The sequence below is a fragment of the Stegodyphus dumicola genome, chromosome 3 (assembly GCF_044657685.1).
Source record: "Stegodyphus dumicola isolate Sdum_Otavi_A_Nest chromosome 3, ASM4465768v1".
Classification (NCBI taxonomy): Eukaryota; Metazoa; Arthropoda; class Arachnida; order Araneae; family Eresidae; genus Stegodyphus; species Stegodyphus dumicola.
In genome coordinates, this window is record NC_140770.1 from 257413005 (window position 1) to 257436622 (window position 23618).

The following is a 23618-nucleotide window of genomic DNA, read 5'->3' on the forward strand; positions in this document are numbered from 1 at the left end:
AGGTTACATAAGGAACCATTTCATTTTAACGTAATATTCCATAATCATATATTTTATTTCAAAAAATATCATATTTTGAAAATATTGGATATTGCAATGGATTTCGACTCTTTATTCCAATACACAGAATATAGAAACAAAAATAGGTTTATTTTTATTTGAAAACTATCCAAAAGGAAAATAAAATAAAAAATAGGTAAAATTTATATTATTGTTATTTTTAATTAACTAGTTGTGAAGGTGCAGTCCTCTTCTTCTTAGGATTCAAAGCATGGCTCCTAAATAAAGAAAAAATCACATTCGTTAGAAGTACATAACATATTCTAAATTTGTTATGTGACATTTTAATTTAGAATCTCTTCATAATAATTGCATGCACTTGCACATATTCCAAATGATTTAAATCTTTTTTTAAATTAAATAATTAAATTGCAAACAAGATTCCTTTTGGTCCTTTCATGAAATCATAAATTGCATGTATCATCCATTTTTGAAGCAAAAACAGTACAAATTTAAATAATTCATTTTGCAGAAAATAATTTGAGGTTTATTAGATATTTACTATATTTATTTGTAATATAAAATAAATCTGTAAAGTAGTTTTAATAATGATCAGATTTTTTTTTAAGATTAATTTCTCTAGAAATTGAAATGTATTAAGGTAGCACTTCTCAATCTGTGGATCATACAGCTTGTCCTCATGGTCCTCCGAAGTTTCCAAAGGAGACAAAAAAATTTAGTTGAAAAATCTTTAGTTGAAGTTTGAGTTTAAAAAGTTACATATGACAATCATCTATCACCTTTTCTCGTAAGATAGACATTTTATGAAATTTATTATTGGTTACCCTACTTACAGACTTCCCACTCAGTCTTAGCAGTAAAAGATGGATTTAAAGCACTATAACTGTGGTACTTACCACCATATATCCAAATATACTATCATATATCCACTAAGACTGTGGTCTTACCATCATATATCCAAATATAGAAGAGCCATGCAAGAATTACAAATCATCCATCTCATTAATAATCTTGAAATATTAGAAATATAACTTTTCTTCAATGGACTTAATTATGAAATATAACGGATTTTAATTATATATTAAAATATAAGTGTACTAGTAGTAATATATGCTAAAAAATTGCTTTCGAAGGGAACAGCAAGCAAGGTGATTCACAAATTATGATAATTCACATAATCTCTATTCGAAAAAAGTTTGAGAAACACTGAAACAGGAGAATAATTAAATTATAATTAATACTGGTAATTTCAGCCATATGCTTTAAGCTTGATGATCAACATTAAAAAATTCTCAGAAAGTGTTAGATCAAAAACTACTTTTCCACCTAATATGAACTTATACGTAACAGCATTTAATACTTAGCTCACTGGCAAAATATACAAAATTTTGAAATGCAAGTATATATATATAAGGCCAATAATATAGTTATCAACAATTAATGCATGAACTTCAATACTTACACAATTAACAAACACATGAACAATGATGTTACATGCATTCATCCTCTGAATTAACTAGTCAGTTTGGGTATTTTCTATCTTAGATGTCGCAAAAATTGATCGTGGATTTAATATTTTAAATGTTCCTCTCATAGACATTTTAATACTTGTATTTTTTACATAAAGTGTCATCTTTAGTTTTACAGATATTCATTTGTTCACTTATTATGATTAAGTTTTACAGACAGAACAGATGATACCTGATTACATTAAGTGGTATTTAAGACAAACTTACTTACTGGTACTTAACACAGTTGCTAGAATATTACATAGTTAAAGACAGGGTACAAAGTCAGAATCTGAAAACTTATTGACTTACACTAAGCTATTTAATGCTTGAAATATTTATGATTAGATAATATCTTTTACATCATCAATATCTAACAGTGATATGATATACTTTAAGTATACAGTAAAACCACTCTATAACTTTTCCATAATTTTGTACAATTTTGATATTTAATGGAGGTGGTTACTTCACAAAGCATGATTCTCAGTGATAATTAATATCAATGTTTGTATCACCAGAATACTTGACATAATCACTTAAAGAGGTATAGTTGCTAAGGAAGGTTTTTCTATACTTCAAACAATGGTTTACATATTTTAAAAAGTATATTTTTCTGACACTGTTATTTAAAAAGTGTATAACTCCTTCTACTCTTAAGCATAAAAATTTGAAATTTTTATGCTTAAGAGTCATTCATTTAGTTGTAACTTACAGGAAGATATTTTAAATGCCTAAAATGTTTTAATTTATGAAAAACAGCAGTTAGAGTATATTGAAGGGTGCTCCCTGTATTATCAAGGGAGTGCAAGTTTGTGCAATTCTCTGATGTTTTCTTAAGTGAAAATAGGTCGATGTGTACATGGATAAAGTCAAGGGAGTGCGCGATGCCAAGTTTGTACAATTCACAGATTTTTTTTAAGTGAAAATAGGTCGATGTGTACATGGATACCGAGTATGTGCAATCTGTCTTCGTGTAGCGGCGGTTTTTCTTTGTCAAAAAGGAGCAGTAGAACTTATTTTAAACATTCAGCAATAAATAGTTTCCTGAATATATTTTTTAGCGTAACGGCAGTTTCAAACATAATAAAGAGAACAACATTCATTCTAATGAGGATAATTTTGAAAATAATTCACATTAAAATATATCTGAAAGAGATTTTTAAATGAAAAGATGACACAAAATAATTATTTTCAAAAAATACATGTTATCTCAGATATAGAAGAAATTTGGCATTGAGCTGAGTATTGAAATTAATATATGCAACTGACGTATCATTACTAATATTTCCATGATTTGATATTGAATGCTATAACTATTAAATATTAGCAAATGCATTTTATAATGAACTTTGCACCAACATTTATAGTAAATTTATATGTAAATTTACATTGTAAGTACTAGAATGAATGTTGTACCATTTTATTAATATTTTACTTTTCAACAAGCATAAAGGAAAAAATAGAATTTTTTTTCTTTAATGTTCCTAGTATGTTACATCATAGTTAAAAATATGTCAAAGTCACGGCATTTCGATTGCCTTTTGTAAATGTTGGTTATAACGTAACTTAATAGATGCTTTATAAGTTGGTAAAGACTGTCCTGGATTAAAACTATCTTTAACACAAAAAATAATATACATTGAATACTTTTACAAATATGTAATTGCTATCCGACTATATAATCTTTTAAGGCGAACTTATCGCATGTATTAATGAAATGATATTCCATTTTTAATGTATGTTAAGTTATTTTGTCGAATTTTTTAAATATATTACATTTATTTTTTCTTTTTCGTTGAGATTAATAATAACATACATAGTGTAATAATGCTCTGAAAAATATTCTAAAGCAGTTCACGCTGGGATTAATGATAACATGTATGGAATAATAATGTACTGTCAACAAAATGAAAAATATGAATATTCTAACGCGATATGTTTTAAAAGATACATAAATATTTAACATGAGAAATTATTAGACTATAGATAGAACATTAATATTAAGCTTATTTGTTTTAAAACTAACATATTAACAAATTTGTTTCTGTTTATAAATATGAGCAGTTTAACTGCAGACACCTGCAGATGTAACGAATAAAAGTTGTTATTTTACTAAATGGAACACAAGCTCTGTGATTTGAACTCTTACAATAATTCAACACAGGTTTATTTAGGAGCATTAGAATTATAAGCTAAACATTAAAAGAATTTAATTATAGATAGTGTAAAGAACATAACAAATACATTACATAAAATTAGCAAAATACACGTCAAACACTATTTCGAACTTACCTCGACCATAGCAAAAATAATGGCTAACATGGCGACTATCGTTGAACTCTCCCGCTAAGACGCTGTTTTTCCACCTTCTTCCTGATTGGTTCTTCTCACTCAGCCGTTTTAAGCCACGTGATCACACGCTACGGACAAAATCCAAGCAAAACTTCTTGAAAAACTCCTGTAGAGTTTACAGTTTCGTTTGGTTCTGTGTTCGTTACAGGTATTTCCTTCGTAATTGTTCGCATTTCTGTAACTATACAAGACTTTTGTCTGTAAACTTCGAGGTTTTTTTTTACAGTGTAGATAATAATTATAGTTTATCCCACTTCTGAAATGTTAGCATTTAATTAGTTTATTAAAAACACATTCCGTCAAACATTAATTGTTAAATACTTGCTTTATTCAGAAACATTACCGTCAACATTACTGCTCAAAAAACATTACCGTTCAAAATTATTATCGTTCTGAAAAAAACTGTTGTTGCCAATCGGGAAAATACATTTTAAATAAAATTAATACTTTGCGTTTACACATCTAAAATCTTGCAATTGGAGTAGCATGTCAGGTAACTTATTTTCATTTTTCTTTTCAAGTCCTGAATTAAACACATTCCATAAGTTTTTTAATTTGGAAAGATGAGCTGCCATATTATCATTTTCATTCCACTTGAATTGAAAAATTGCATGCATATATTATACAATTGATTTTCTGATGATGCTTCAAATAACTTATGCAATTCCAACCACACTTTTCCAGCAGTCTGAAATCTCATAACTTTTTGCAGAGTTTCTTACGTCATGGAATTCGTTAATACCATCCTAGCACTAGTGTTTGCATTTTGAAACTTCTTAACAGCTTCACTATATTTCTCTTGTTGAGCAATCGGAGCATCTACAGAAAGAATTTCTGGTTTCACTATAGTTCCTTCTACAATTTCTAAAGCAAATTTTATCCTGTATTTCCATATAAGCCAATCGCTTTCCCCTGATAAAGGCTTTACTTGGACCTTAGATAATTCCATACTTTGATTTCTAAACAACTTTCGATTGCTATAACGAAAACAAAACACTTACTTGATTAGGCTTAACGAGTTCCGTTTCTTCGAGAAAACATCAATTCAAAACATTTGACGCAATATGGGAGCTTGCTTGACCCATAACCTAAAAAAGTATTTCTTAAAAAGTACATAACCTAAAAACGTATTTCTAAAAATAGAGAGAAAACAAATAGCAGAGCAAAAATACGATGCTTTTTATTGGAATTACATACTATATCTATTTTTTTGAACGACAGTATCGCGTAGCACGATCTCCTGATGACGACAACACTCAATGTTGTCAAAACTTATCTAAACTATATATTATTATTATTTTTATTAACATACTTTAATTTTAAAAAGTTAAAAAAAGTAATATTTTTAAGAAGTGCATCTATTTAGTTTGTTAATGAACAACACACAGATTAAAATATGAAAGAATAATATCTTACGTTTTTCCAAATGGCAACAGATTCGAATGAAAAGGGAATCAACACAAAATCGTGGTTATGGCCCCTTATGGGCTACATAATTAAAAGAAGAGTGGACAGGATTCAGATTTTAAGTCTTAAGTCTCACCAGAGAGTTATCAGACGCTCTGGTGCAAAACTCTCATACATACATGCATACATATAGTATATATACACATATATATAAACAGGGGGATTCCAAATAAGAGGAACGATCTTCTAGTAGGTGTAGGATACACCTAGACGACTGAAAATCCCAGTACGTGTACACTTTCACAACTAGTGTCGATTATTCACCATTATACAGGCTTCACAACGGCGATATATGGATAGTCGAACCCTTTCAGAAATACCGGACATATCGCGGATGTTCGGATCTACCACGAAGATTCTTGTGACGAGGTCGGTGTTGCAGTAAACGAGAGTCTCGTAGCCAGTGACTTTTAGAATCCCCTCAAGAAGAAATCCGGATTAGATAAATCGAGTGATCGGAGTGGTCATGGGAGGCGTCCTCCACGACTAATCCACTACTGCGCAAAAGGGTTGTTCAAATAACCCTGTACGGCACAGGCAAAGTGAGCTGAAGCTCCCTCGTGCTGGTATAATATCGCACTCCGAACAGATATAGGAACAATGTCGAATAATTGGGACAGTACTGTCTCCAGAAAAATGCAATGTTTTAAACCAGTCACTAGAGTTAGTAAGATAAAATAGCCACCAATAATACCCACCCATACATTTACGAAAAATCGTCGTTGGCCAGCATATGGCCAACGACTTATATACTTCGTGCGTTTCCGTGGCTCCACAGATGAACATTCTGTTGATTGAAGGTCCTTTCACGACAGAAAATGGCTTCATCCATGAACAGTGTGACGTCGTGGATGCTTCAGTGGTAACGGAATTAACACTACTATTGGTGATACATCACTTTTTATTCACAGCACATACCACAGATACAACATTTAATTAATACATTTAGAAAACTTTAGTAGATATCCGAGCTGGTGACACGATCAGAGACGTTAACGAAGATGGCACTCGTCATCACTGGACGAATTAAGTCTCCACACCACAGCTCGCTGGCGGAGCTTCTCAAAAAACACTCTCTCCGACAGGCGTCCGACCAGAAGTCTCTTTTCTTTACGCATGCGTATTAATCAGTTGCGTCGTTGCCATTCACAGTTCTTTAAAATAGGTGTTAAAAATGAATTATAATCCTCGTAGTGTGAGGAGTCTGCTAACGAAGTTCTCTCTAGTCGAGAGCATCATAGGTCTTTCTAGTAGAGAGTTCAGGAGCGTTTTCTACAACAGAATGAAGGATGGAAATGCCGGGCTCTGGTTGTATTTGTCCATGTACCAGCGCGCGAATGCCACGCATCGAGAATAATCCTCAAGCTGCAATGGCTGGACCGGTTGCAAATGATGTGTGGATGTACACGCTTCTTGTGTGATGTGCGCCATACACTGAGATGAGGCTATATTATGGCTTGTGTGCTTGTACTAGAAGCTTCTTCCTCTCGACGCAATATCTAGTCTTGTAAGGCAGGTGTACGTGTTATTTGTGACCTCATTGTATCATTCTTGCTCTTGCAGAATGTCCCATATTCAGCAGGTTTCGGTGCAAATTCCAAAACATTCGGTAATTCTGGGCACGTCTGCTGTGGTTGTGTCCGGCATACAACCGTGCCGTAGGTCTTCAATTGCAGTGAACCTCACCAAACGCAATGTGCATGTCCGCCATTTCCCTATTCTTAAATTATTCTATGCCATTCGAACGCAGTCGGAATTTGAAATTAACTACTTTGCATTCCAGCTGTGGTGGACAGCGCCCCACCACCAGTGTAAAACTTTAAATAGTATGCTGTCCCGAGTTTTCCATGTTGTTCCAATAGAAAGAGGTTTCAATGAAGTATTTTGTTTTTAATTAATGCTCCCCCCCGCTATTAAATTATAAAATAATTTCCCCTCTTCTAATGGCAACAATTTTATTGAACCGACAATTTTCGAATAAATATTATTGGACTATTTAAAGTCCTTTCTCTACCCAACAATATCTATTACTTCAAATTAGTTTAATGCAAAAAATGAAACTCTTTTGGAATAATGTCTATTGCAATGAAAATTTAAAGAATAATTTAGAAAATTAAAATATTATTTATGATTTAAAGCGAGGGATATGCTACATTTCTGCATAAATTTTATCGACAAGAATGAACTGTATGTCTAAGAGGTGAATACTAAAAGTTTTAGGATATACATATATCCGTAACAATATGATTACATAAAACACAAATCAGAGTTCCTTCATTTTCCTAGACAAAAACAATGTATTGCTAAACTGAGAATCGGGCACCGTAGTGTGGCTAGGAGAAAATCAATTGAGTACTTTGCCAATAGAACTTGTTTATAGTAGTATAAATACTCAGAAAACAGAAAACACGTCATTAGCTAAGAAGGTAAATCCATACCATACCAGTTTGCACAGTTTCGGCTATTAGGAGGGACAGTCTTCCACCTTTCTTCCCAAACCACCAAACCACTCGAGCGAACTTTTGGTTCCCCGTTTATTTAGGTGCTCCATACCGCAAGAACACTATACATTTACAAACATCCAGGGCTTTTCCGAGATGTGGCTGTGGACCCAACAATATGGCAGCCAGCAGTACCGATCAAAGCAACTTCTTATAGTGTTAATGAAAGATTGTATGTAAGTACAGGAATACCAGGTAATATATTTTTCAGTAACACCGTATTTGAAATTTGCTTGATTTTGTAATTTGCTTAGTTTGAAATAATTAAAATCCATCATGATTAAATAACTAATTCACCCCGGAAAATTCAATTAACTTACCTTTAATGCAAAAAGTAATACTACAAAAAGGAAGTAATTCCCTATAAATGCATGTAATAATAATTTTTTATTTATAGTTTTAATTTCATTCCGTAAGAGGTTTTGGTTGGAAAACATCTTTCATTTTGAACGTCTTCGAGAAGGTGAAGAAAGAAGCGATGGCAATGCTTCAACTCTCTCCGCTTGTGCAGATCTTCTACCTCCTGAAAAAACAAACCAAAAATGCAGTTAGGTAATAAAGACCGTATTTAATTATTGCATTGCCATTCAATGTTAAGGTATAAACAATTTCGTTACGTAACACAGTGTAGAAAAAATACAGAAAAGGCTAAAATCGGAATATATCCTTGTGGATGAATACAGGAGGTTTAAAAAGAATGACACGATTTCAAATAATTATATTTCCTAATGAAAATATGTTATCGCTACCCGCAGCTTCGCTCGCGTTGATGACCTTAAATAAGTTTCAAAGACTATTGAAAATAAAAAAAAATATCTTTATTATACAATGTTCATTACCATACGTATATTTACGTAATATCAATATAAATAGTTAGTTAGGTTTCGTACAAATATAATTTATTTTTATATTTTGTATTTTTTTGTATTAGATTCAGTATTGTATACGTATCTGAACTTTAATTTTACTTATTCTCTTTTTGGGTTACGACTTTAAGTGAGAAAGAATTGTTAGGGCCGTCATAGGGATTACATTATATATACAATCAGTTAGGATTCGACTTTTCCTTTCTTTTAATCATTATATATATTTAAATACTACTTGATAATTATACATAAAATATAGCAGTTTTTTAAGGTACTTATTTATATATCTTGTTTGGTCTTGTTTGTTTGATTATAGCAAAGCATTCGACGGTTATTTGCCTAAGGGTAAGGGTGCCTCGTGGAGAACTTTCGAAGCAAAACTGACTCTTATGCACGTTACACGTGGGGAAAAAACTTAACCTCGAAAACGCCAATACAATGCAGCCATCCCCGTCGATCCGGATTCGAACCCCGGATCGACCTGCCAGAGATCAATGACTTTACAGCTCAGCCGCTAGTGAGCCACACACACACACACACACACACACACACACACACACACACGCACACACACACATATACATTAAATAGTATTTACATGTCGTTTATAAAGTATAATTGAGTGCAATTTAATCATAAAGAGTTAAAAAATATTCTACGGAATTACTTCACTTCGTAGACTTTTTGTTAAGCTTCACCATATTTCTTAAAGAGAATCTCAATGCTAGTTCCATTTCCAAGCTGCTTATGTACCTTATTTTTCATGCTTTGAATTATATTTAGAAAATTATTTCACTTGGTTAAAGCTGAAAATGGAGTTTTTTTTATTGAAGAATTTAAGGGTAAGAAGTGAGTTATGCCCTTTTCTAATTATTCTTGAAGCATTTAATTTTTTTTTTAAAAAAGCGCACATCAATACGGATCACTGAACTAAAGTGCTCGATACAGGACAGATTAATTAGCTACTAAATTTTGATTTTCACTGAGTAAAAATGAATTTATCTGCATTCTATAAGAAAGTAAATATTCAAAAAATGTTTTTTTTTTTTTTCCTATTCTCGCAGTCATAATATTTTTCTTAAATATTCAGCTAATTCATATTCAAATATTCCAATCCATTACAATTAGTTATAAATCGATACAGTAAATAAATAATTAAAATCAATTAAATGGAATTTTAATTGCCATTTTCCCTCTGATAAACCCCTCTTTAGAGTTTAATATCAGTCGATCAGCTTTTGTTGGGGTTCATTTTTCTTTATGGTATGCTTACTTTATATATGTATGCATTATGCATTGCTCATACTCGTCAATTGCAGCTTTTAATATCTTTTGGAAAAAAATCAATATGAGAATCCAGAAAATGATTCTTAGTGACGCTAAAACTATTATTACTCGGCACTGTCATGCCACAGTGTTTAAAAAAAAATCCCATTGTTTAAAGGTAGATTCTATGCTCATATCCTAGTCTAAAATTAAAAGCTGCGAGTCGAAATTAAGGGGGTTGCTCTTAGAAAGCCTCAATTAGAAGTAGCTATATGAAATGTTAATCAATACTTATAATCTTACGGATTAAACACTTATTCCCTATTTGATCACGTGCATGGCAAACAGATATTCATCATTCATAAAGAAAAGAAAGGTGAATCAAAATGAGTTTTCAAGCCCTATTAGCAATACTTATTCTCGTAATAACAGATACGTATGTGTTATTCTCTTCGTAATTTTCAGTACATATATTTGTATTTATAATTAAGAAATGAAAGCAGCGTCAAACAGCTGTGAAAATTATATTTTAAAATTATTATTTAGAAATGCGCTTATAATGGTTTTTATATTTACGAAAGATACTTCCTGTTTACTCAGGCTCACTGTCTTCAAGTCGATAGGTTCAATTGAATGGAAAGGTCGATTTGTTAATTCATTTCCAAGTTTCAAATCGGATGAATGGACTCGCGAATAAAATGGCACATTAAAATACGGTCACTGGACTACAGTGAGCTATGAAAATTTTAACAAAGGTTTCGTACTTTATCTTATGAAAACAAAATATCAGAATCTAATTAAATGTTTCACTTATTAGAAAAATAGAAAATATAAATATTTGTGAATAAAAAGAAATTATCTTTAAAAAAATAAAATTTAAATGAAAAAATAAAAGAATTACAAAATATTGCAGAAATTACATAAAATAGCGAATAAACTTATTCGGCACAAGCTCGCTAAATGTAAAACAGATTGTACAGTCAGAAAGCTCGCCTTGTCACACAAATGTACTGTTCATCGGGTTTAAAGGTTATTCAGACTAATGTGCGAAGTTCAGTGAGTAACTTGTATTTTCCTTTGAATGTATAAACTAGCCAAAAAACACTTTTTTTAAAAAAATATATCTCCCCTTATGATCCCTGGCACAACCGTTTACTTTCCCCTTCCGTAATTAACGTCAGTCTCCTGCTCTTGACCGCATTTGCCAAGCCACCATTTGCCTAAGAGGAAGGATCCCTTCGTAGAGGATTTGTTAAGGGAAACTACCTTGTTTCACGTTTCAAATGAAGAAATCTATTAAGCTTAATGACTTAGTTTGTAAACGACGTGCAAATTTCTGTTTCGCCAAAGGCTTGTACGATGGCCGTTGTAACAAGGAAGTACCTATTTAACTAACTTTCCTTCATGAGTTCTGTCATTGTATAAATGATTGGTTTGGTTTATTTGATTAACAGCAGAACACTCGATGGCTATATGCCTAAGTAAAGGGATGCCTTCGTGGAGGACATGTCTAAGGGAATCTAACTCGTACACACATGACACGGGAGGGGGAGAATCACGAAACTGCCTATGCAGCGAGCCCGTTCGCCTAATTGAAACTGCGGACAGAACTATCCAATGTGTAAACAATTAGCGTGTTCAGCTAGTTACTAGCTGATCCGTTTCGAATCTTGGCAACGGCACAGCTGATTTTTCATGTTTCTGGTTCGAAATGTAGCTTGTTTAAATTAATTTTCACGTAAAATTCTATGTAAAATGTCATAGAAGCTAGGAACCCTTCTATGAAATTTTACAGATCAGTTTACACATTTAATAACACAAAATATTAGCATTTTAAAACCTTATGATGGTATTAGAAATTACGTTTTCATTATATTTTTATATAAAAAAGAATTGCAAATGTAAAAATAATCCAACATGCTTTATTTAATTATCTTTATAAGTCATTTTAAAATATCCGAAATACATTTTAAAAATTCGTCGCTAGTCCGCCAGGTTTAATCCTAGTATACGGTACACATGGGATTTGGCGACATTGTGATGAGCAATAAACGGGTCATTTTGGTGTTGGCGACAATTCTCAAAATTGCACTAAGGCCGTACCATATACTAGGATTTTACCGTGCACTCTATTTAGAGATAAGTATAAGAAATAGAAAGCGTCTGATTGATTCAGCCGCTAGAATTGCTGCCTATTAGAAGCTGTAAGCCAATTACGTATTTTTCAAAAATTAACAAAACTTCAAGTTAGAACAGATGTTCCAAAAGAACCGTGTTGACAAAAAGTTACTGCGGAAAATTTTTAGCTAGAAAACCCCATTTTCACAGAGCTGTAAGTGCGAAATGTAAGCAAAAAAACTTAAATAATTAAAAAAAAGTAACTGCACTTAACGTTCGAAAAAGGGACAACAAAGTTAAAAATGTTAGCAAACATTTAGTTTTTAACAAAAAGCACAGCAAAAATAAGGAAATAGCTCTAGTGTAGAACTGGGTGTCCCTTCGATTAGCGACAATTTTTTTTTTAAATTTTGGTGACAAAACCTCATTTCTGGTTACTATGATAGTTTTAACTTTGTTCTAGCTGTTTTTTTTTTTTTTTTTTATATGAAAATAGATTGATGTGTACATGGACAAATTTAAGGCAGTGCGCAGTGCCTAGTTTGGGCAATCATGGACACAGAGTATGTGCAATTCTTTGACTTCTTATTTTTGTTTTGTGTAGCGGCCATCTTGAAATTGTGCCTTCCTGACGCCGATCTTGGTGTCCAAAGAAAAGAAAAAAATCGCCAAAAAACAAGGGGCACCCAATTGTAAACTTTTACCAAGAAAATAACCGAATAAAAATGTAAAACGCTCTTAAATGGGCTGCCATAGGAAACAAAATCCAGACGAACCAGCATGGTTACCATGCTAGGCAAAAAATCGCCAAATTTGACAGGGCACATCTGTATATTAACATTTTTACTTCATTTAAAATTTTCATAGTTTTGATAAAGTTGATGTATAATTTTCGGTTAAAGTATACACTCCATTTTTTGGTTAAAATATAAAAATATGAAATCAAAGCAATATGATTTTTGTCTTACCTGCAGTTATTCTGGACCTTGGTTTCCTATATTTAGGAGCAAATGTCAATGCATTGATCTCCAATGTAAATACCATCTTGCTGCCCTCGGATTTCGCATGTTCAGCCATTACTTGGGGAAATATAGTCTCGACTGCGCTTTTTACATCCACCGGAGCTACTGTGTTAGAGTTTAATGCTTTTATTTTACTTATTAACTTCGCAAATAATACATTCAGAAACACACACATCATTTTTTTAGATTTAGGATCAATTTTAGCTTCAGGATATACAATTTTTGCTATTGTCTGTATACCATTATTGAATTCTTGTCCCCAGGAAACTCTCGTTTTTCGACTAGGCGATTTTTTTCGGGTGTCCTTCGGTGTTTTTCGCGTATACGATGTAAGTCCATAAATGAATCTTGCGAGAGCTTTCTGTCCGGCAGCTAAAGCATGCTTTTGTATCTCATTCCTAAACTCATTCTTCACAGCTGTATATGCTACTTCAACATTCATCTCGGGTTGCCGTTTATTGGGTCGATATTTTTTATTGCAATTTTCTATTAACTTGATATTTACAACATTTAAAGCGTCATTGATGATAGCTGTTGCTTTAGGTTTCATGGATAAGTTCGGCTCTATTATCGCAAGCACTTTTCGTATGCTTCGACGAAAATTGACTTCTTGAGCATAACCTCGCTTTTTTCTAATAATCTTTCGTCTAATTAAAGAATTCTCTATTTTTGTAGCCATTTCTTTTAATTACAATGGAAATGATATATCGGAGCTAGGATATTAATGAATGGAAACATATCTGCCGAACTTTAAACGTAACTGTCTATGAAAGGATTTGCAAACTTCAAGGAAATGAAAAAAAGTCACGTGACATAAGTTTAAACCATAACATTTACTACGCGATTATGCCTGATGTACATCAGACACAATAAGTAAACAAAACTACACATGATTATCTCGCGATTTCTAATGATGCAGCTCTTAAAATTTAATTTTTAAACATAGATTTTTTTCTTTATGCACCTGCCACGTATTTTGGCATGTGTATGCTTAATGTGTTGTGAGCTCCATGATTTATATTTGTTAATGTTATATTTATATCTTCGTTATATATATTGTTATATTTATATTTTTTTGTGTTGAATATTAACAGCCGTTGTGTGCCTTTTTAGACAGAGTTTTGTTTTTGTAGTTTGGCAACAGTAAGAAAGATTAGAATAATATTTTGATTTCCTTAAGTGTGTAAGCAAATAAAGTTTTGGCTTCCGTAAGCAAGAAAATGTTATTGTTTATTTAAAATATTTCTTTTCAAGTGTTATAGAATGGAGTCAGATTTACTTTGGCTAAATCGCAGAATAGGCTGCATCAGTCGATGCTGTATTTACTTTTCTTATGCTTGGATACGCCTTTTTATGACGTAATATTGATTCCGCCTCTTCTTAAAAACAAGTTAAGCTTCCTATTTAACGAAAACTTAAATTATATTTTAACTGAGTTCAAATGTTAAGTTTATAATGTTCTGCGCGAGATTTTTTTTAATTATAAATCTACTCTTGGGTGTTGTGTGGTAGTGTTAGCATTTAACGCAACGAATTATCTCTCACAAATGTATTATTAAGATACCAAACGATTGAAAACGATCATTACCAAACGATTGAAAATATTGAATGCATGGTTGAAATGCGGTTTAGCCCACTGCTTGGCGATTGTTTTTCAGTGGACAATAAACGCACCAACATGGCTAACCCGATGTTTTGAAGCTGTGTTGTTATTCTGTTGCCACTAGATGTTATCGCCCTGTGTTATATTTAAAGAAATTGAATATTGAAAAGTCTGCATAAATGTTTCTCGCAGTCTGATAAAACAACAGTACCTAGAGCCATCAAATTTTGAATAACATACGTTTCCAAACTAATATGGGCATCTGGAAGCCCGAATTTGGAATTTTTTTTTATTATCTGATTGATATTTTGTAAAACTTGAACGAATTTTTGATTAACCAACTCAAAGATTTCAAAGCGAACAACGGCAACACAGTACGTGAGAAAAAAAAAAAAAAAAAAAAAAAACATTTTTACGTGCAAAGCGCAAAACTGTGTATCGGAAATTCTAAAGATATGCTCATTTTAAAATTATTTTGCGATATTGCTGTTGAACTGAATTTTATGGTTTAAGTGTAAAGAATACTATATTTGATAAAGAAAGGTAACACACAAAACGTTAGAAAAACGGTCCTGTGGGCGTATTGTAAAATCTGAAAGGTTTAATTTTTTTTTTTAAATTTTTACTTGTTAATTAGAGCAGTTAATTCTGTTGCGGTTTGAATGTTCTTATGTGGTGGTTCTTTTTTTAATCCAGTATTTTTACCCCTGTGGATTTTTGCCTTTTTTCTGCATATATTACGGAAACGGAGTATAAAACGTTAGTAAATTTATTTAAAGATGAGGGGGGATCCAAAAGGCTTTTCCCCTGAGATAAATTCAATATACATATATAAAACCCCTCAGAAAGATTTTACATTTTTCTTGAAAAGGGTAAGTGAAAAGCATTTTCTTGTATGGTTCGTTTTAAAGTTGCTTATTTTTAATATATTGTATTTCTTTTTGGCTTGATCCTAGAAGATTGGAAAAGCTGAGGTTGTGCAATTTTCTGATGTTTTTTAAGTGAAAATAGATCGATGTGTACATGGGCAAAGCCAATGCAGTGCCCAATGCCGAGGTTGTGTGCGATGCCGAGTTTGTGCAATTCTCTGATTTTTGTAAGTGAAATAAGATCGATGTGTACATGGGCAAAGCAAATGCAGTGCGCAATGCCGAGGTTGTGTGCGATGCCAAGTTTGTGCAATTCTCTGATTTTTTTAAGTGAAATAAGATCGATGTGTACATGGGCAAAGCCAATGCAGTGCGCAATGCCGAGGTTGTGTGCGATGCCGAGTTTGTGCAATTCTCTGATTTTTTTAAGTGAAATAAGATCGATGTGTACATGGGCAAAGCCAATGCAGTGCGCAATGCCTAGGTTGTGCGCGATGCCGAGTTTGTGCAAAAGTTACCTATGCAAACAACTAATCAAGCAGGCAAGACTTAATATCAGGTTTTTCATCCTTTAGAAATACTTCAGCAAATACAGTCAAATACAGAAAACCCACCGACCTGAAATCCGCGTTGCCTCTGAAAATATAAACTTTATCAATCTATAGGTTTCGGAAACCACAACATGGAGAAGGAAATACCAAAGGAAAAAAGTACTTTCCGAATAATAATAAATCATAACGGAAATACCTAATTATTGACATCATGGGAAAAGTCCCCTCCAGTCTGCAACTAGGTAGAAAAGCAGACAATTCGCTCAACTTTTCTTTCAAGCTCACTATTCATGCTGTATTTTATGAGCTTTGTTATTTCATTAGATTGTTTAATGGCTACCCCCCTTTTTTTTAAATCTGGATATTTTGTGGATAAATTAAAAATATTTTTAATTTCAACGCTGTTTAATACGATGACAGATAAGAAACGCATTCATGTTTTTACTGCTTGCTACGTTGAAAAACGCAAACACGTTGCATTGACGGTAATGCAAAAAGTGGAAATTCTGCAAAAGATATAAGCAGGTTATATAGATATAGGATACTCCTCAGTTTATAACAGAATCGTATGGAATTGCGACACGGACCGTGTATGATGTACGGAAAAATAAAGAAAAGCTGTCGAAAATTTAAGGAAATCTTTGCATGAGGCGAAATCTGCAAAACATCAATGCTGTTGTCGGATACTGATTTCAAAATTCAGCTATAAATCGATATTCCTAGAACTCAAATAATGTACAAAGTATTGACACAACACTCTTATTCTTTGTAACATTAATAATTACAACGTTTATATTATAAAACATCTAACTACGAATGTATGAAGGTAATTCTCATTCAAAATATTAGAATATTCATTTTAGTTGCCAGATTCAGAATTACAAACGTTAAACACCTGAAGTTATACTGATAACAATATGCGTGCATAAATTAACACTCAGTTTTGTACATCCTCTCACCCTGAGTTGGAGACTTCGCAACTCAACAATCGCGTTACAAATCAAGACTTTCTGGTATTTTGTTACCTTTTACAGAGCGAGTTGTTATAGTTCTTGTAATGGGTTTTGCCAACACCGACTCTACTACAAGCCAGATGGCGCTTTTGTGACGTCACATGTTGTGGTCATCGGGGAGCTGATGCGTCGTTCGTGTAGACAACGGAGCGTAGTTGTTATTCGCCATGCATTAGTATCCTTTTGTTGACATATTTGTTGGTAGATTACGACTTAATTTTGAGAAATATGGGTGGATGTGCTGCATCAAATTATTCCAATCATTCAAAAAACAACTTTAGGATGAAGTAGATTCGGTGTTGGTTCTGCAGGGTCTGCTACTCGTGTTTGGGTTACTTTAGAATGAGTCACTTGCTTTCTTTGCATTTTAGTTTGAACATCCCTAGCCATTTCACAAGTAATCTAACGGAAACAACCGTTGTATCGGTCTCATTATTTCTCCATGAGCTGTTCGAAGTTTCACGAGTCTGGCGGTTCCTTCTTTTCCAGCAATAATTTCTGTTACTCGTCCTAGAGACCAGTTAATGCGTTTCCGACTGTCACTGACTATGAGAACGACGTCTCCCACAGATATCGTTGACCATTTTTTGTATCTTATGTCTTTGAATTAACGAACCCAGATATTCAGACCTGAATCTTTTCCTAAGATCTTTTTGAAGTGCGAGGTCGACATTTTAACCTTATATTAAGTCTTTTGTGATCTGTTGCATCACAGTCTGGTACTCCGATTTCCTTGGTGTCTTGAAGAAATAATGATGGTGACAAAGGAACAAAATCTGAATCATTTTCTGAAATATATGTCAGAGGCAGAGGTTTTCGGCGCCCGGGGACAGCTGAAGATTTTGCGCCCCTTTCTCTGTGCCAAGAACTGAAAACATTTCATTCTAAAATTTCGTAACATCAGAGTTAATAACTGACTCACAGTCGCATAGAACAGTTATCATTTCCTCATATGACAAACAAGCACGACCTATCACTCTCTTTAATATATCTTTTATGATTCGAATCAACCGTTCCCACCAACAACTTCAGAAGGAGGATTGAATTTCCACTGAATGAGATTCAACAGCTGAATTCTCGATGACACGATCCAGTTCAAAGTTTTTAAATTATCGGCTCCAACAAATTTGGTTCCATTGTCACAGTAAATAACTGTGTATCTACCTCTTCTTACCACAAACTTACGTAGGGCCAATAAAAATCTATGTCAAAATATCTGACACCAGCTCAATATGCACAGCTGATAAACTGCAGAAGTAAAAAGACAAACCCAAGTCACTTTATCTTTCAAATATACTGGATCGGCTAAATCTACGCCTACGATTTTAAATACTACAGTCATCTCGAATGCGGTCTTTAGTGATGGGGGCAGTGTCTGCATCCAGACTTCTACCAGAATGTCTCTTACAAGTAACGCCTTTTGAGATGTTGACCTCACAGTGTTTCTTCCATTTAAGATCCAGAAACGTTCCCTCAGAAGATTAAGTAACATTTGAGTCCCCACATGTTCATGCATTTTATGAAAGGAAAATATTAGTAGTTTTACAACCTGGTGTTGAGAAGGGAGAATCACAGGTCTTGTAAAAGAATGGCTGTCTTCTCGATAGACAGTTTTTGTTCTTAATCTGATGAGATCATCTTCATCTTTATAAAGTTTTAGTGTTCTCAATTGTTCATCCTTCTCGTCTAAGAAGCATCTCTTTGAACGATCTTTATTTCTCTTTTCTCCGCTTCTGAAAATTCCTCTGCACACAGACGTCCTTGTTTTCTCAATTCTTTCGATTTTTTACAATTTTCTGGAAATCTCAAAATCCAGCGAATCATGCGTACAGTTTTTTAATGATGTGAAAAGCAACGATAGTACCAATCAGTATTTACATTTTTTTTATCTTTCGAGGATTCAATTGTCTTGCTTTAGAATGTACAGGTTTACTATGTGTTATAATAATATGATGTTGAACATTATGTTTTAAACCTGATAAGAACAAATTTGGTTTGCATACGTTTGGGTATTATTTTAGAAGAGTATTAAATTTTGTTGAATGGTTTACTGTAACGATATCACTATTTTCACTGATGGAAGCACCTTCACCAGTTACCTTTAGTTGAGTTACCCCATCAATTAGTTTCTTGCCATGTAAATCAATTATTCATTTAAATTTGTTAAGGAAATCAGCTTTATTAATTTTGGACACTATGAATGGAAATTGGAATTCATGCCTAAGTCAAGTGTTAACACTTTTATACCATATGTTTCGATTTCGATAACATTCGCTGCATACAACTTGAAATCCGCGGATTGTTTTGTCTTGTACTGATGCAGGTAAAATGCTAACATCTGCACCCCTATCCACTAAGAAACGCACTCTCGATTTTTTATCTCTGATAAATAGGCGAAATTGGTAACACTCTGGAACATTATCGGCAGTAGAGCTTGCTGCTGCTTCTGCTGCGCATTATTGTTTCCCTGATTGGATGACCTATCAGTTGACCAACTGCACAGCTGAGTACATTTATCCTGATGACATTTGTTACCAAAACGGAAATGATAAAAATATTTTCCTTTAGGATTAAATATTTTCCTAGAAGTACTGCGAGGTCGTCTGCGGGACGGAGAGTTATTCCTAAATAATGGTTACCAGATCATATCATATATCGAAAATCATGGTTTCGATATATGATGAACAGTCATTTCGGCAATTCACTGTTCAAAGGATTGAATTTTCATTAACAGTTCTGTATTCGAGCAATTGCCAGCTTTTGATACACCATAAATGTCTTTAGAAGGCATCATATCTGCAATTTTATCAGCCATGATCGCCAACTTCGGTAATTCTTCGTCACTAACAAGTATTATATTACGCATAGAATCTTTCAATTTCTCTAACCATAATGTTTTAATTAAATTTTCGGACACATCAGATGTTGCAACACATTTAAATTTTTGTAATAATTGACTGGGTTTCAAGTTGCCTAAATTGATTCCTGTAAGAAGATTTTTTGGCACAGCTTCAATATAGCCAACCCGGAATTTTAAACAAAAATATATCGCCAAAAGCGGCGATAAATGATATGATCTGGTAACCCATACTATTTGCCAAACACAATATAAACAAGAGGATGAAATTACGGTTACAGCTAATATAGTAGTCAGTTACATTTATTCAGTTTCAATACAAATTACCGAGATATCCGTTTACTCAAAGTTTAATGCACGTGCTCTGTATTCTTACTTTTCCGGTATAGATTTCTCTTAAAATTTGTCTCACGCTGCGTTGCAGAGGGAAATACAACATTTTAAATTAGAATTCTACTAAAATTAATATCTAAATACACATCTTGTCGATTATTGAACAATAACGTTTGTTGTGAAAAATGTAAGATACCATGCTGGTTAGTTAGTCAGAAAAAGTCATTGAATGGTAGTATTTGGAGATGCAAGAAGTGTAGGGCTGAGAAATCAATTAGGCTAGGATCTTGGTTCGTCTGTAGTAAGCTCAATTTTTCTAGAAACATTTTTGTTTTACAACGCGAATCAATGGAGTTGCTTATGTGCGAGTTTCTGCAATGCTCCGATTTCTTTTAAGTAAAACCGGATTTCTTAGTATAGTATATGAGCAATGCAGAGTTTATTCAATGTCTGATTTTTAAGTGAAAAGAGATCGCTATAGACATGGGCAAAGCCAATGTTGTACGCGATGCCGTGGTAGTGCGCGATGCGGACTTTGTGCAATTCTGGGATTTTTTTTGAAGTGAAAATAGATCGATGTGCACATTGGAAAAGCCAATGTGGTGCGCAATGCCGAGTTTGTGCAACTCTGGGATTTTTTTTTAAGTGAAAATAGATCGATGTGCACATGGGCAAAGCCAATGCAGTGCTCAATGCCGAGGTTGTGCAATTCTCTGATTTTTTTTTTTAGTGAAAATAGATGGATGTGTACATCGACACCAAATTTTTGCAATTCTTTGAAGTTTTTCGAGCGAATACACATCGTTGTGCACATGAACAAAGCGAGGCTGTATGTTATACCGAGCTGTAATGTAACGTATTTTATATGCAATGTTTAATGTGTCGTTTGCGTATTTTAAATTTGCATTGTTGTTTTAATTGCAAGTTATACTTTAGACATCTTTTTTTTATTGTATTTTTAATTGTTTGGTTTTGATATGTTGATAATGCTTTCCGAAAAATATGGATAATCCGACGATCTACTCAATAGTAGCAAAATTTAACCCTATAAATAACTTTTTTTATTTTAATACGTAGTATTTGCTATCGCAATTGCACTTGATAATATGAGTTCATTGATAATATATGTGTGTGTGTGTGTGTGAAGCACTCCTTAGTGTTCCAAATTTGTAGTGTTTATTTTCTTTCATTGTGAGAAATTAGTTTTTTTTTTTTTTTTTTTATTTGTAGAATGTATAGAATTCTAGTAGGACTATAGAATATGACGTGATTTAAGAATTGAAGAAATAGTGATATGAAAGCTGTGTATGATATTGATCTGCAATAAAAATATTTATTATTTTTTTATTAATGTAAATTAAAAAATTTTTAGAAAATAATGAAGATTGTCTACTTACTAGTACCTAAGGGATTGTGTCGTTACGTAGCAACAAGGTAATTTGTAAAAATGATAAATTAAAATGTTCGATAATATGAATTTAAATTTGTTGGCAACTGCTCCGGTAAAAGAAAAAAAAAAAAAAAGAGGGAAATAGTTTTTGATTCGAGCGTATTGGCAACAGAGAGAAACCAGACGAAAACAGTAGAACTAGCACTTTTTTTTAGAACTCGATTTTTGGTAGTTTTTGAATTGGCTGTAATCGGATATTGTACTTTAAATGATTATCCTTTTAAACTAAAAATGTAAATAATATTATGTCAATATAACCTCCCCCCCACACACAAAAAAAAGTCAAAATCATGTGTATGATTTATTTTACATTGAATCATTCACAAAAGAAGAAGTTAGTATTTTTCTAGTAGCTATTCGGAATATAATCCAGCATCAAAAATATCATCAAAGAGGGGGTAAGTCTTGAAATTTATTAAGGCCTTATAGGTTTAATGTAAATTGGAGTATATACTATTTCATTTAAAAGACACACAATAGTTTGCAACATTCTGATATAATTGCCGCAATAAATTCAATAATAAAAATCTTTTTTTATTTGTATAAATTCTAAAATCTTTGAAAATACTGCAAGAATGCACTGTGACGTCAAAATTTTTGCCCCACCCATTTATGGACGTTACTTAGCTCCGCCTTAGCAACTTTGTTTACGCAACGTATTCTGAGATTTTACTGGCGTGAAAATTGCCAAGCTAAAGGTGTGTGTGTGGTTATGGCAAAGCCTCGAGGGCTATCTGCCTAAGGGGAGGGATGCCTTCGTGGAGGACTTTCTAAGGGAAACTGGCTCGTATACACGTTACACATGGGGAAAACCACGAAAACGCCCATGCAGCCAGCCCGGCCAAGCTAAAGGACATTTTCACCAAAAATTGTAACCGTAACTTCTGAAAAATACAGAAAAGAATTCTTAAAGAATGTTTTGATTATTGATGAGTGTGTCTAATTCGGTGCTTACTGCAGAATGGATAAGTATCTGAATCTGGATTTTTTTTATTAGTTGGATCGAAGAGGTAAAAAAATGCATTATTGAGTGGTGCATGTAGAAAGTTTGATTGCATTATCGTATAAGTGCCCAATTTGTGAAAGAGATATGAAACTAGTAGAGCGAAAGAACCGTATACACCAATGTTTCCCAACCTTTTTTGTGCTATGCCCCACCTAATTCTCTCTAAAATTTTTAAGCTCCCCCTAGCATATACATAATTTTTAATATTTAAAAATTGAAATCTTCACGAAAGAAACTTCAATGCTTTCAAAGCTTTTAGGAAGAAATAACTATGAAATTTTGTGAGCAAACACAGTAAGTGAAATTTCAAAACATGGAGAACTGAAATTCAAGAAAAAACTCATTTTAGTGAAAGTTTTTTATTTTAAGTATTGGTAATTTTTATTCTTTAAATTTAGCGAGTTCCTTGCGCTTGATACTTGCTGCAAAGACATTTTATGTCAGATTCCAATTTAGATAACTTGAGTCTCAAGTCTCCCGGTTTTATTTATATCCAACCGAATTTATTTTATTTTATTTTTTATTTTATTTTTAGCAGCAAATTATTTATGGAACTAAATCCGCAGCATTCAGCAAAATATGAAGATGGAAACGGTAACAATAGTTCTTGCAAATTTTGTTGCATTTGGATATCTGATTCTGGTTTCCTCACAAAGATATGTCATCGTTCCTTTTATATTAAATAAAGTTTTAATTGACTCATCATTTTTCATTTCTGCGAGTTCTTTTTACTGCATATTTGAAATATCAGCCAAATACACTAGCATTGGCTGTATCATCCAAGTTGGAAAATCAATTTGTTTTAAGTTATA

General features: G+C 33.0%; 1 protein-coding gene across 1 annotated transcript; it reads right to left on the bottom strand.

Moving 5' to 3' along the window:
- Positions 1–8205: 8205 nt before the first annotated feature.
- On the bottom strand, positions 8206–13897 carry LOC118190939 (uncharacterized). The gene is made up of 2 exons (XM_035361736.2): positions 13071–13897; positions 8206–8375 (listed from the first exon to the last, which is right to left on the bottom strand). The coding sequence occupies exons 1-2, from the start codon at positions 13801–13803 to the stop codon at positions 8293–8295; spliced, it is 816 nt and encodes a 271-aa protein (XP_035217627.1). The 5' UTR covers positions 13804–13897; the 3' UTR covers positions 8206–8292.
- Between the last annotated feature and the right edge of the window lie 9721 nt (positions 13898–23618).

Excerpts from the sequence above, each read along its gene's own strand:
- LOC118190939 (XM_035361736.2), bottom strand. The coding sequence starts at position 13,803 with ATGGCTACAAAAATAGAGAATTCTTTAATTAGACGAAAGATTATTAGA. Across the intron at positions 8,376-13,070 it reads AAGGTCCAGAATAACTGCAG|GAGGTAGAAGATCTGCACAA; the intron begins GTAAGACAAAAA and ends TTGTTTTTTCAG.